At 33.0% G+C, this 14758-nt stretch overlaps 1 protein-coding gene and 1 long non-coding RNA gene across 7 annotated transcripts; one reads left to right on the forward strand and one right to left on the reverse strand.

Annotated features, from left to right (window-relative positions):
• Window positions 1-2361: 2361 nt before the first annotated feature.
• On the reverse strand, window positions 2362-9169 carry LOC107896713 (uncharacterized). Of its 3 annotated transcripts, XR_005903475.1 has the most exons (8): window positions 8703-9169; window positions 8531-8609; window positions 7739-7873; window positions 7074-7213; window positions 5934-6062; window positions 3665-4319; window positions 3458-3558; window positions 2362-3135 (listed from the first exon to the last, which is right to left on the reverse strand). It is a non-coding gene; the product is annotated as an uncharacterized lncRNA (long non-coding RNA). The 3 variants fall into 3 exon arrangements; XR_005903474.1 differs by lacking the exon at window positions 2362-3135 and having other exon boundaries at window positions 3460-3558; window positions 8792-9168; XR_005903476.1 differs by lacking the exons at window positions 2362-3135; window positions 5934-6062 and having other exon boundaries at window positions 3460-3558; window positions 8703-9167.
• LOC107896711 (probable serine/threonine-protein kinase PBL2) lies at window positions 3348-6885 on the forward strand. 4 transcript variants are annotated; one of them, XM_016821954.2, is made up of 9 exons: window positions 3348-3542; window positions 4207-4378; window positions 4544-4654; window positions 4738-4970; window positions 5326-5452; window positions 5526-5597; window positions 5681-5864; window positions 5957-6092; window positions 6405-6885. In XM_016821954.2, the coding sequence occupies exons 2-9, from the start codon at window positions 4294-4296 to the stop codon at window positions 6654-6656; spliced, it is 1200 nt and encodes a 399-aa protein (XP_016677443.1). In that variant the 5' UTR covers window positions 3348-3542; window positions 4207-4293; the 3' UTR covers window positions 6657-6885. The 4 variants fall into 4 exon arrangements, with proteins under 4 accessions (XP_016677443.1, XP_040934983.1, XP_016677444.1 ...); XM_041079049.1 differs by having other exon boundaries at window positions 3373-3542; window positions 4210-4378; XM_016821955.2 differs by lacking the exon at window positions 3348-3542 and adding an exon at window positions 3834-3963.
• Window positions 9170-14758: the final 5589 nt, after the last annotated feature.

The raw sequence follows: 14758 nt of genomic DNA on the forward strand, positions 1-14758 counted from the left end.
AATTTTTGTTCGGTAAAATATGTATGTTTGAGAATAAATGATGTGAATCGCAGCAATCAAATATTTAAATAAAAAAAAGGGACGGGGTAAGATGCATTTCAAGCTTAGGTGGATTGAAAGCTACACCCTTTAAAGCCAAATCTCAGTCCCCTTGATTTTTATGCAGACAATTCAATATATATATAAAATATCATTTCAATAGCCTAAAGGTAGAGGGCTAGTTTGGGGTTTCCATCCTTTCCATATTCTCTAAAATAAATTTTTTTTATTTATATTTTTTAAAATTTTAAATTAATAAAAATAAAATTATACTTTAATTATTTTATAAATAATAAAAATTTGATTTGATCTTTTAAAATTTATAAAAATATAAGTTATTAAAATAATAAAATTATATTTTTATTATCGTGAAAATTATAATTTAATTTTGGCCTCTAAAATATTTTTTGACTTTACCCCTTGACTATAGGAGGATAAAAGAAGTATTAAGTATCTTATTCATATTTTATTTTTTTTAAATATGCATATTTAATATTTAATATATATTTACGTTGGAATATAAATATAAATATAATTTTTAAATATGAAAAGAAATTACACAAACTCATAAAACATATATCAGCATATACCTTAAAAATGGTAGCTGCATAAAAAGCCTTTTACATGATACAAAACATTTATGAACTTTTGGACCTTGAAATATAACTTCCAGTTGTCTTCATTCAACAATAGAAACAAACCCTCTTTCTTTCTATTTTTCGATATCTAAGTATAATATTTGGTTTTTAATTTATTTAAGGTTTTAGGACTATAACTCCCATCATATCTCACATTTCATTTTAATACATATTTTTTTCATCCAATATTTTATTATCCATTAAATTGTGTTTGTTAACTTTTTTTTTTAAGAAAAATTTATTAATTTATTAAGGAATGAGACCATACAATTGAGGGAAATAACAAATACTCATTGTATGCGCTAAAGGGCAAGTTCTATTAACACAATAAAAGCTTTAACTTCAGCATCAATAGAACATTATGGTACATTGACAATTGGCTCTGTCACAACTCAAGCACAACATACTAGGAATGATTGCAAGCACTTAATACAATAAAAAAATCAGCCTCGGATAGTCCAAAACAATAGGCGAGCATCCACCAAACCAGAGGGGATAACGACAAAACCAATCTTAAAATTACTCACAAAAACAAGACTATGTGCATAAGCAAAACTAAAAAATTGTACTACAAGAATAGACAAAAATTTCTAAAAGTGAAACTCATTAAATAATAGAAAAACAAACAAAAAAATATATAAAACTTAAAACAATACGAGTCTAAATCAACTTATAAAATCATTTATTATTCTGAAACTTTTAAAATAGAAACAAATTAAGAAGACAACGAAGAGCTGCCCACTTTTTAAAAGAAATTATCGGTGGTCGGTGGTATTTCAACAATGATAGGCACCAATATCTGTCCATCACGAGTTATAAAGACAATAAAGACACTCACAAAATAGATCTGCAAACTGAAAAGAGAGAAAACTCATTGAGTGGATGAAAATGGATGAAAAGAAGAAAAAAAAATGGTTGATGAGTAGGAAATAAAGGCAAACGGTAATTAGCCTAGAAACTAACAATTGTGTTTGTTAATTTTTAATGTTATATAATAAGAAATCTATTGAAAATGAACTGATTTTTATCAATTTATCCTTTTTAAGATAATTGATCAATTATGGACAAAAATGTTGCATTTACCATTCCCAATTCATGAAGCAAATTTCTATTTTCGACTTTGGTTGGGTTTTTTTTTCTTCTTTTCAATTTAATAGCAGAAGATATTTTTCTTCCTTTTTTTCCATTTATGAACGGGAAAGAAGTCTTGCAAAACATAAGACATGAAGCTTTTTAATACCAACATGATTTGTTTTTCGTTTGTAATGATTTATGTTTAAGGTTAAAAATTAACAACTTTTTTCTGAAAATTTCTGAAACTCCCCCACAACTTTTTTTCTGACATGATTACTTTTACATTTTTCATTTTCTTGTTCACTGGGTGTTTCCTTTTCTTGCTGTTTGGATTGAGAAAATTTTGTTCAATCTGTAAAAAAAAAAAAAAAAATGAAGAGATAAATTATATGTGTTCTTTATCATAGCTAAAAAGTTTGAATTTATAGGATTGAAGAGTTCAAATACAAATTTTTTATTTAACTTATATTTAGATTTTAATTGTTCCATACATTCACTTTTAAAATGTGATATTCGCTGATTAAGTCTTAACTTAATTAGTATGAGCATTGTTGTTAATAAATTATTCAAAAAAAAAAATGATATCCAATAGATTTAGAGATTCTTTAATCTAATGTATAAGAATTAATTTGTCAATTTTTTAGTAGAAATGACAAAATATAATCCAACTCTTTGTACAGTAATCTCCACAGTACTTCTACCCATATGCAATCTGTTCTTTTATTTGCAGACAGAGACTTGTTTTATAGAAGAAAATAAATCTGAATCAAAGCAACCCAAGAACAGTTGAGTCTTAAAACTGTTTACCATGACATTTTAAGGACCACAAGAAGTATAATTGTATCACCAGGTACTGACTTGTTTCATCATATAATTATTTATTAAAGAACCATACCTAAAATGGTCCCTTGTAGCAGATCTTATTGCCAATCCATGGCTCACATGTAATCATCATGCAAATCTCTCCCTCTGTTAAACCAGAACCGACATTTAGACGGAAAACCTGATAACGGGTCCAGATTAACGAAGTAGTTTTAAAAGGAACCTATTCGGGTCCAAATTGGTCCATATTGCTCGGATCCTTCATTTTTGTAACGTCCCTCCTCATATGGTAAGAAAAATATCAGACAACGATGAACGAACGTTACCATTTTGGGAACGGATAAGACGTTCACACTAAGAATCCGAGTAACATAGGATAAGAACCATTGCATAAAGGCAATACACTTATATCAAAAAGCTTGCTAAAGGCCAATGTCTGAGACAACAAATTGAAACAATATCTTTGTAGTGAGAAATCTATAGCAATGTCTAACAAAAAAGAACTCTTTGTCCACAGTCTATTATCTGACATTGGCCTATTTGTACTCAGCATACCAAAAACCTGCAGAAAACAGACAATTTCATTCAACCAATCTCCATAGGCCTTCAAACCCAATACAAAACACAACAAATACATGAAAAAGAACAAAATAAATAAATAAGAGAGAAAAAAACATATATATACAGCTCAAAACGCATCCCCACCATTGATCACAGCTCAACAATATGCAAAAGCAATAAATACATACAAAAGCAGGCAAGTATAAAAGGAGATAATCAACATAACTGGTTTTGGCAGAGCTGTTAATATAAATATGCAGCATTTCAAGAAAAAAAAAATCAAAGAGAATATCCAGGCATGGAAACTGAGGAGCCAGTTATACTTTTTCGCTGGGGCAATGTCTTGTTTGTGCAGCTGTCAATGACCCCATCAATGGAAGACTCTTCAATCTCTCTCTACTAAAATAGGTATCCCCCTCTTGTCCTTTCCAGATCAGATAGAAAAAAGAGGCAAAAAAGAAGGTTTAAATAGTTAAATCACTGAAGAGACTTGTATTTGATACACTGATATGATATAAGTGATAACTAACCTTTTTTTTTCATCCCCCTTCAATAATTATGTCTTCCAGTACCTGTCTAATAAAGTCACTTTCTTATCTGTAAACATCCACTCTGTAAAATCAAAATATTTACAGTTTGCATATTAACAGTTCCCATATATGCTTACATTTTTACTTCTGGGGTCCATTGATGTCCACCGTCTCTTTTGGTTGACAGCAAGTTCTTGCTATAGATTAAACCTCTTGTTTCAGCTTTTTGTTTGAGTTGCAGAGTTTTGAGTGTTATGAGAATCAATGCCAAATATATAACAACAATAATCCCATCAGCAGTAAGTCTATAGGGCAATAACTTCTGGTTTCGAGATTTTTATATTTGTTTTTGTGGATCATCCTCCACTCCCACAAAACCAAAAAGGTTTAGGCAAAAAAAAAGAAAGGGTTGTTAAGGACAGGATGATCTTCAGTGACATGCCTTTTCCATTGTCACTTTGATGAGCTGCTTAACATTGAAATCAAATGTGGGTACTTTGAAAGCAAATGAGTTGTCTAATGATCTCTTATTCAAATTTCAGCAGCATTGAATCTCACCAAACATTAGTTTCCCAAGTTTTGTTACTTAAGATCATCCAATTTGCTTTCTGAATGCTTGTCGCTACCGAATGTACTATCGCCATTGCTCAATTGCCTACATCAATAAAGGAAGTTCAGTCATAAGGACCACTTGGTCTCTGGTTCCTGCAGCAGGTAATGAATGTTGAATTCTTAATTTTGAAACTCTTCAATTTCACAATTCTATTGTTCTTAAATATCACAGATTCAACTGATAATTTTATGGTTCTTCAGTATCACAAATTCAATGATAAGTAAGGAAGATGTCAAAGATTGCAGTGATAATTATTGTAGCTGCAGGGGCTCTTGTATTCGTCATTGTAATCATGGGATTCATTTGGTTTTACAAATCATGTAAGAACTTTTCAAAAAGAAGTTCAGAGACTGGCTCCTCAGATCCTTCTGCATTAAGTAAGGGTCCACTGCAACAAACTTGCAGAAACCATAGTGTTTAATGCTTGATATTTTTACTAACTATGGCTCCAACACTGCAGTGGAGTGGAATAAAGGAGCTGGGCCCAGTTCATCAGCTAGCCAGTCTTTATTTGAACCTCAAGGAGCAAGGCAATTCAGACTAGAAGAGTTGGACCAAGCTACCAAGCATTTCTCAGATGGTAATCTTATTGGATTTGGAAGTTTCGGTCCGGTCTATAAAGGTTGGCTTCATGGCATTGTTGTGGCTATCAAAAGACATCCAGGGGCTCCTCGAGAGGAGTTCATTGCAGGGGTATAACCAGTTCTTCTAACTTATATAGCTCATATCTGATAGATATCTATGTCAAGTACATTACAACTCGGAAATCCCTCACCTCTATGAAATGCTTTAACTTTTTCAAGTGATTCTTTATGTCAACAATTAGCTCCAAAAAGTCATTTTCCAGGTAAAAATGTAAGTTGGTTGGTATTTATGAATATGTTACTTGCAGACACTTCCTGAAGATAATTTTGACTGTCAATGCTTCTTTTACCTTTTTCCCACTTGAAACATCTGACTGTACAATAAAGAATCTCAAAATTATGCCTCTAATGGCTCCAATCTCCGCCAATTCATATAGAAATTGACATATTAGAGTCTCGAACAGGTAAAGTATCTGTCAGAGATTCGACATCGGAATTTGGTTACTCTTCTAGGGTACTGTCAAGAAAGTGGATCTCGAATGTTGATATATGAATGTATACCTAATGGAAGCATCTGCAATCATCTTTATGGTATGACTCATTAACAGCATAGATTTTTCATGATCATCGAAGCAAGACATTACATTCATCCGGGTTTTGGCAGATACCGGACGAGAGGCTCCAACTAGACTAGAGTTCAAGCAAAGGTTATCAATAGCTCTGGGGGCTGCTAGAGGTAAATATGAGGGTCAAAATAATGAAGGAATATTAAATTTATTACTAGTTTCAAGCTGAAGAAATCATGTTTTTTCATTGCAGGTTTATGCCATTTGCATAGCCTGCAACCCCCATTAATGCATAAGAACTTCAAAAAAGCCAATGTCTTGGTTGATGAGAACTTCACTGCTAAGGTTGCAGATGCAGGGATAGCAATGTTACTTGAAAGGATAGAAGAAGCAGGTTCATCTCACAGTTCTAGCATCAATGTTTTCCAAGATCCAGAGTAAATTGATTTCTTCTTTAAGCAATTTGTGTTACTGTTGTGGAAAGAAAAACCTTCACCTATACTTACTTGATCCCATGCATCGATGTCAGGGTGGATGCATTGGGGAGCTTCACCGAAATGAGTGATGTATACAGCTTTGGAGTGTTTCTTTTGGAGCTCATAACTGGACGGGAGGAGGCCATGCATATCGATTACCTAAGATCCAATGAGAGCTTAATTCAATTGGTAAGCAGACTAGTACCTCGTTTTACTAGGAGAATCACTAAACTATTATATACATTATAAGTTTCTGCTAATGCTAAGATCAAGGCTTATGAATCTAAAGAGAAAGGTTTAAATTAATTTTCAATTTTCCAAGTTATGAATTTGAGGAAACTGTTTTCTAGTACTACAAATGATAGATTAGCGTTTATCATCTGTTAAGTAATAAATGAAGAATATTTCAAACTCTATCCCACTGATTTGTTTTTGCTTTTCCCACTCTTTAAGAATTATTCATCTCAATTATGTTCAATTGTTTTCACCAACTCATTGAAGGTACAATCACGGCTGAGTTCCAATGAACTTGTGGACTACAGACTAGGTGGAACCTTTACTATGGATGGCATTAGGGATTTGATCAAGCTGACACTAAAATGCATGTGTTTTCCTGGAAAATGGAGACTGAATATGAATATGGTTGTGGTTGAGCTAGAAAGGATCCATGAAAAAGAGATGGAACTGACAACAGTCAGAGGTGAAGGTACTTCAAAAATTGCTCTAGGCAGTGAGCTATTTGCTTCAAAATAAAGATAGGCTTCCAATGGAGCTTGTCAAGCTATGGTCAAGCTTAGACTTACAGAATAATTTTTTTTTTCTTGAAAATAACATCAAACTGTTTACATGGATGAGAGAAAGAGAATAGGGGTAGCCAGGTATGGGTATGGGTAGTCAAGTTCCTGCAAAGGAATAGGACTGTAAATTATGGATTTGATTTTTCAAATGATGCATAATATTATCGGTGATATTGATATCTAAAGAAATTGTGAACTTTATACTGCTCAATGATTGTAAGCTGAAAACATTGAAACGATAAGACAAACAGATAGATTCCATAGCAAATTTACATAGGAAGTTCTGCATAATTATCATAATCAATGATGATATTAAGGAACACATCAGATGATTCAAATGCATGCTTGGTATTTGAAAGGATAGATTCCGTACTCTAGATTGACACCTCTCATTCTAATGTCTCAACCACTTGGTCAGCTTGGTATTTATTTTGAGCATAGATGATCCCGAAAGCTCCTGGCTATAGTACATTTGCAACAGTTCTCCTTGCTCTAGATGCCAGTAAAGAAGCACTGAGACAACAGCAGGTAATTAAGCTCCCTGAACATAAAATATAAACAGTGCCACACTATACAGTCCAAGAAGTATGTAAACCTGTTGGTGTACTTATGAATATTAAGATGCTGATCAGAAAGGTCAAAGTTCCTAAAAAGAGACTATAAACTCTCAATAACTTGGATATGAAACCATTAAATCATGCATATTGGTAAATGGTTTCCTCTTTGCTATACATTTTTCAAAGCTGTGCATTCCATATACCAAAAATAAGTACATCAATTTCTTAGAAAAGACAATTTTCTCTCACAAAATCGCAATTTAGGACATTACGATTAGTGTCTCAAGAAGAATATTAACTTCCTTCAGTCAGAAAGGTCTACTCCAAAGGGGATACTAGCAAATAAAAGTTAAGTAAATGGTGCTTACATGGCCCTGCCTGTCTCACAATGCTAAAAGTAATTTTGGGTTCTAGTAGATCAAATCAATGCAGTGGATAGAGATGGGAAAGGCAAAGATTATGACAAACCTTCCCCTCTCACCTTTCATTTCATATTTAAACATGGGGACCATGTGCGTGGATCCTTCAAATCTACTTCAGGTGATAATTTTGAAATGACTCGAGAAATGAATCGGGTAGAGAATCTTTGTAAACTACATCACCGATCAATTACAGTCTGAGATGAAAGAAGAAAAGATGCTTTTTCTATGAGTAAAAGGAAAAAGAAGGTAAATGAACAGTAATAGACTGCAAATGAAGAAAAGTTTCGATCTGGTACGATGATATTTGAGCATAAATGCAATTTATAACTTTTAGATAGATAAAACTAAAAAACAGGATGCTGCCAAGACACTCGAACTTCAGCCAAAACATGAAACTGTTGATTCTTCATCTTAGACCATAAACTAGATTATCACATTACATAATCACTGCATTGGCAGAGTTTTACAATCACATATTAATTCGGTTTTAATTTCTATTCCGACTTCGAACATCAATATCCCGGATCGCTTATCAAATTGTACTTGCTGCTGTTTTTCTCCTCAGCAAGTTCAGTTTCCCTCTCTCTTCCTATCATCAATACTAGTGGACTATCTGAAACAGGAATTACACAGAACCAAATATAACAACAAACGATCGCTAGCTATTGGCCCACCCACAAGTTAGATTGTCCCCTCTTTGTCCAACGAAGATCCGCGAGGATTCAGGGAAACACGGGTCCATTAAGATTTTACATTACCCTACTAAAATTCTTTTCTTTTCCATTATCATTTTCAAGCAAAGTAAAATTACTGATCACAGATAAACTACTTTCAACATAGTGAAAACAAACCTGACCATTGCTATCACAAATCCCTATACCAAATGCAAGGAGAAATTCCCTCAAACAAAACGTGGGCACTGCTCTCAGCCTGTTGAAACAAACCAAAAATGACTCGTTAAAACCCAAAAATAAGACCACCCAAGATTTTAGCAACAACATTACTGTACAATCAAATCAATACCCAGATCATAAAAGCCACTGAAAGATTCACAAGCTGAAGAGCAAAGACAAAGCAGCAGTTAAAAGAGTACTGAGATAACAGAACTTAACCATTTGTACCACCAATCTGCTTTAATTGACGACTTGCTATGTTCCCAAGGCTCCTAACAATACCCAACACTATTGTCTGTATGATACATTCATTGGACGGGGAAAAAATGACATACAGTTGTATGACTTTGGGATGTAAAATTTATTTAATTAGATCACATTTCTATATCACTTTTAATTCAGAAAACTTCTCTTTATTCAACTGTGTCAAAGTTAAAATCATTAATTGAGTCAGTTAATTTAAATGTTTGACTAATTTAGAAAAGTCCCAATTTTCCATTGTGTTTCAAATTAACATCCAAAAGTATATTTAGCATCATAAGCAAAGAACACAATGAGTTTGAAATTAGAAATGCTTTTCAAACTTTTAGACTTAAACTCAAAAGTTCAAAAAATAAATAAAAAATAAAAAGCTTTCAGCTTTTCGCTTTTCGCTTTTCGCTTTTCGCTTTTGGTATAAATTTATCAAAATATGCCTATTTATCTTTTCCCAACAAATTAAATGTTTAATTGATCAAATAATATTTTTAAGTTTTAATTTAGCACTTAACAATGACCTTATAGATTAATAAAAAAAATCTCAATTTTTTTTAATATTATTTATATGTTAAAATAAAATTTTAGAGCCATAAATAATATTAAAGAGATAATTTTTTGAGTCAGAAGTGTTTTTAAATATATCAAAAAATATAAAACTATTAATTGAGTGTCAAGGGAGTCCCCATCCCTTACAATTGGGTTTGTTTTAGACAATTTTCATATTTGAGATGTTAGATATTTATTGAATGATATTTATGAGTTTTGCTGAGTATATGGATAGTATTTAGCCTATCAATGAAGATCATATCAATTGTGGAAACATTTTTTGGACATTGGATCGGATCGGAGCACCCCTGTTTGATCCCTTAGATCGTGAATATTAGATTGAAATTCTGATTCCTTAGCTGCCAAGAGTCTCTATTTACCTTGTACCTTGTTATTGTATTGTATTTAGCTTATTCTATTGTTGTTTAATAGGGGTTGATATAGATCTTCTTATGTTAGCAAGTCTTGAAATATTTTATATAATTGAGAGATTTATATAAGTTATTATACAGGGAGAATTAAGCACTTTATTTGTCCTTGAGAGGAACCTTATTATATGAGTGCATTTTAATACTTAAACATTGGGTGTTGTAGTTTTACTTGTTGAACTCATAAGGGATGAATTTAATTGTGAAAGTATCATTCTTCAAGGTACAAAGGTGAAAATTGTCATGAGGGTATGATAGACTATGATAACTTGTTGTAAGTGTTGAAGATAGTAGATATTTCTCACCGAGCTAGACTTCACAGACGTGAGAAAACCGAATTGCATAAACAACTCCTTTGTATTTTATTTGTTTACTCTTTTTCCACTTAATGGTGAAGGAGTAACACATTTAACTTGGTTCTTAGCAACAGTTCGAGCTAACAAAATCCAAACTCAAAATCACTTTTTTTTCTAGTTTTTATGTTTGGGAAAAGTATTTTTAGAGTGAAATAATGATAATACTCTAGAATGACATATTTTTATGTATTAATTATATATTTATTTTGAGTATGATCCTACTAATTTGAGCTTTTTATGGCTTTTTATCTTACAGGAACTAAATTGAAGACAAAAGGAAATTCAACGGCTAAAAGCATCAATTTAAAGTTAAATTGGGCCAACATGCGAAATAGGAGAGAAGTGGTGCCAAAAATGCAAAGTGTGGAAGATTTTGGGAGCAAAAATGCAAAAGAAGAGATTTTATAGCACAAGACTCTATTTAATTTTTAATTATATTAGGATAAGTATTAAAGATTATTATTTAGATTTAGATTTAGATTTAACATTCATCCTTATTTATCTTTAATTATCTTTATTTATTTGTATTCATCTTTTCAAATTTAATTAGAAATAGACTAGGTTTCTTAGTATTATAAATAGGGGATGAAGTGACACAAATTTGACATTTCTTTTTCTGTAAACACTCTCTCCCCCATAAAGTTTAGTCTTTTGTTCTTTCTATATTTTTCAATGAAAATTCTAATTCTATTATATTTATTTCTCTTTCCCCAAAAATCATGAGCCACTAAACTTATCTAGCCAAAGGTTGTCGAAAATCACCAAAAGGGTTTGTAACAGTCCGGTTTAACCCTAGTCGGAATAGTGGTTTTGGGACCACAAATTCAAGTCTAAAAAATATTTTAATATTATTTTTTGTGTCTGTGATATGTGAATTTACATCTGTGAAATTTCTGTGATTTAATTTGTCTGTTTCTGTGCTTAATTATGAAAAAGGATTAAATCGCGTAAAGTGTAAAAGTTGAGTGCTAGATGTTAAAGCACCTATTTGGCTTGGCTTTTAAAATAAGGGTCCTTGCATGTCAAATATACCATTGATATAGTAAGTGGACAATGTTGGACATGTGTTAGGTGAATGGATAATTTTATAACAAAGGGCAAAATGGGAAAAATAATTATTAAAGTTATAATAATAAAAAGAAAACATGAAAGTGGCCATATTATCACCTTGTTCAGCCGAAAATTAAGAGAAAGAAGAAGCCATTGAAGCTTCAAATTATTCGACCATTGCATGAGTGAATAGGTTAGTCCATTTTGCTCGGTTTTTAATAATTTCTATGTTTCTGTGATCGTTGCTTCGTGTTCTTCAAAACCCATGTCTAAATTTTTGTTTTTGTTGAAGATTATGAAATGTGTCATTGATGATTATATGACCTTTGTGATGTTTTTATATGGATTATGAAAGATATGTGTGAGATTTTTAAGCTTTGTCTTTGAATTTTGATGAAATAGAGCTAATTGAGCTAAATTGTGAAAATGAGGTTTTGAAGGTCTAAATTGTGAATTAAATATGTTATTTGGGCTTGTATGGGATCCATGTATATTTGGCCAAGCTATAGTCTTGGTGAATTTTGCATATTGGTGATTTTGTGAAAAATGGACTAAATTGTCAAAGTGTGAAAATATAAGGGCTAAAATGTAAAGTGCCCAAAATATGTGTATATGGATTAAATTGAATGAAATGAATGATTGAATGGTTGAATTTCTATTGAAAAGATCAAGAATAAAGAAAATCGAACTTAGATCGGGGGAAGTCCAAAATAGTTGAATAGTCGACTCGTTTTGTCCGAAATCTGTCCGAGGTAAGTTAAATTACAATTACGTGTTAATTGAAATAAATTCTGCACATATAAACTGTAATCTGTATTGGATGGTCTGGAGTGTCTAATGTATATCTTTGAAGTAAAGTATGATAATATGTTAATATCTAAAAAACTTGGTATGTTCCTAAGCAAAGTTGACATCTGTCTGAGACATCGTGTAAGACCGTGTGTGGGACACAGGCCTCGATTGATATTTACGTATAAGACCATGTTTGGGACATCGACATCGTATCTGATTTCGTGTAAGACCCTGTTTGGGACAGAGGCATCAATATTTGATTACATGTAAGACCACGTCCGGGACGTCGGCATTGTACTTATTTATGAGCATCTGTAATCGTTTCTGACCCGTCTGATGATGGCGTATGAAATCTGAGATTGAGTATATGAAATGTATAATTTATGTAGGTACGTTTGTATCATACTAAATTTCTAAATATGAAAAACTCCGTCTTTGTGAAATATGTATAGAAATAAAGCATGGCATATATGTAAACAAAGGAGCATGGTTAAGTTATGAATTATTCTATGAAATGGTTATGAATTTATATGGTTGAATTGTACTTATATGCTTTAGTAGTTAGACCAATTGTATTTGGCTTACTAAGCTCTTTGTAGCTTACTTTATGTGTTTACTGTCTATTTTACAATTATCGTAGCTACTGAAGGCTCGGGAATAGTCGAGGATCATCACCGCACTATTGATCTCATTTTGGTACTTTTGAAAGTGTAAATATTTCTAAGTATGGCATTAAAGGCTAAAAGGTTTATGTATTAAGTTTTGGTTTGTATATATATGTTATGCCATGAAAATTGGTTAGCAAATGGTATGATTGTGTTAAGTTTTGACATGGTTATTGATTGATGATGCTTTAGTTGTAATGAAGCATGTTTTGAGCAAGGAATTGGTTGATAATTGTGGTATGAATGTTGTTTAACGTTGCTAGTAGGAAAGACCTATATAAGGGTGGTAAGTTGGCTTAAACCAAGCCTACTTTGTGCCACACAGTCAAGGGACACGGGTGTGCCTTGTGGCCTTGTAAGAAAAACAGTATTCTCCTAAGAATCACACGGTCTTGACACACAGGCGTGTTATATGGCCGTGGGATAAAGCCAGTAGCTAGCTAAGTATCACACTGCCATAGTACACAGGGGTGCCTATTGGCCGTGTGAAAAAGTCAGTATAGGACCTATTTTTGGCACGGCTGGTTCACATGGGCGTGTTTAGTGCCCGTGTGTGACACACGGTCTAGTCACACGAGCGTGTGACTTTAACAGTTTGAAAGAATTGGTTAAGTTCTAAAAATTTTGAATAGGTTCGTTTTAGTTCCGATCTTTTCTTAAATGTATGTTTTAGGTCTCGTAGACCACATTGATGAATAAATTGGCGATGAATGCTTCTGTATTAATAATATATGATATCTATAATTCTGAATTGGTCCGAAATGTTCTGTTTGTCTGTTAATGCCTCGTAACCCTAATCTGATGTCGGTTATGGGTTAGGGGTGTTACATTTTATTAGTATCAGAGCTATGATTTAGTCAGTTCTAGGACTACCATACCGTATGTGAGTCTAGCTATACATGCCATATATTTGAATCTGTGATAGTGTGATGACTCCTGACATTGAAATGTGCTTTTATATAGCAAATGGATCCCGATAGAGCTGTAGCTGACGATGTTGAAAGCAATGCGCCTGCTCCTGCGCAAGGGACAGTGCAAGATGATTTATGACTGATTATGGTAGCCGTGATAGTGAGGCTAAGCAAGCCTTCTATCAGATGATGAACGATTGGTTCACTCATTATATTAGAACCAATCTGACTGTACAACAACCTTCACCCCTAGTTAATCCTTCTCAAATTCCTGTTATGCTCTCAGTGAGTCCGGTTCAGTTGATTAGACTACCGGTTGATAAGATTAGAAAGTATGGGGTTGAAGAATTTTGAGCTACAACGAATGATGATGCTGAAAGAGCCGAATTCTGGTTAGAGAATACAATACGAGTGTTTGATGAAATGTCTCTGAGTCTTGAGAAATGTGTTAAATGTGTTGTTTCACTTCTGAGAGATACAGCGTACCATTGGTGGAAGACTTTAATATCTGTAGTCCCGAGTGAACCGATTACTTGAGATTTCTTCCAATCTAAATTCCGAAAGAAATATATCAGTCTGAGATTCATTGATCAGAAACGCAAAGAGTTTCTTGAGCTTAAACAATGTCGTATGTCTGTTACTGAATATGAATGTGAATTTGTTAGATTGAGCAGTATGCCCGTGAATGTGTATCGAATGAAGCAATAATGTATAAAAGGTTTGAAGATGGACTAAACGAAGATATTCGTCTGTTAGTTGGGATTTTGGAGATTAAAGAAATGGTTGTGCTCATTGAGCGAGCTTGTAAAGCTGAAGAATTAAGTAAAGAGAAAAGAAAAGTTGATTTTGAAGCCAGAGATGTTAGAAAGAGATTTTCTAGTGGATCATTTCAGTCTGTGCCAAAGAAATTTCGAGATGATCAAATCCGTTCAAATGCTAATGTGGGACATTCAAACCGAGATCGAGCTAGATCATATTTAAACTTCAGAGTCCCTGTAACTTCTGTTGCAAGTGTCAGGAATGTCCGATCTGAGAGACCTGATGTAAACACTGTGGTAAAAGACAACCGAGAAATTGTAGACTGAATAACCGAGCATGTTTCCGATGTGGATCTCTGGACCATTTTGTAAGAGATTGTTCTAAACCTGCTGAGTAAAAGAATGTACAGAATCTAAAACCC

The sequence above is a fragment of the Gossypium hirsutum genome, chromosome A10 (assembly GCF_007990345.1).
Source record: "Gossypium hirsutum isolate 1008001.06 chromosome A10, Gossypium_hirsutum_v2.1, whole genome shotgun sequence".
Taxonomy (NCBI): Eukaryota; Viridiplantae; Streptophyta; class Magnoliopsida; order Malvales; family Malvaceae; genus Gossypium; species Gossypium hirsutum.

Coding starts and splice junctions, on each gene's coding strand:
- LOC107896711 (XM_016821954.2), top strand. CDS start 4,294: ATGTACTATCGCCATTGCTCAATTGCCTACATCAATAAAGGAAGTTCA. Junction 4,971..5,325: donor GAGAGGAGTTCATTGCAGGG/GTATAACCAGTT, acceptor AGTCTCGAACAG/GTAAAGTATCTGTCAGAGAT. Junction 5,453..5,525: donor CATCTGCAATCATCTTTATG/GTATGACTCATT, acceptor GGGTTTTGGCAG/ATACCGGACGAGAGGCTCCA.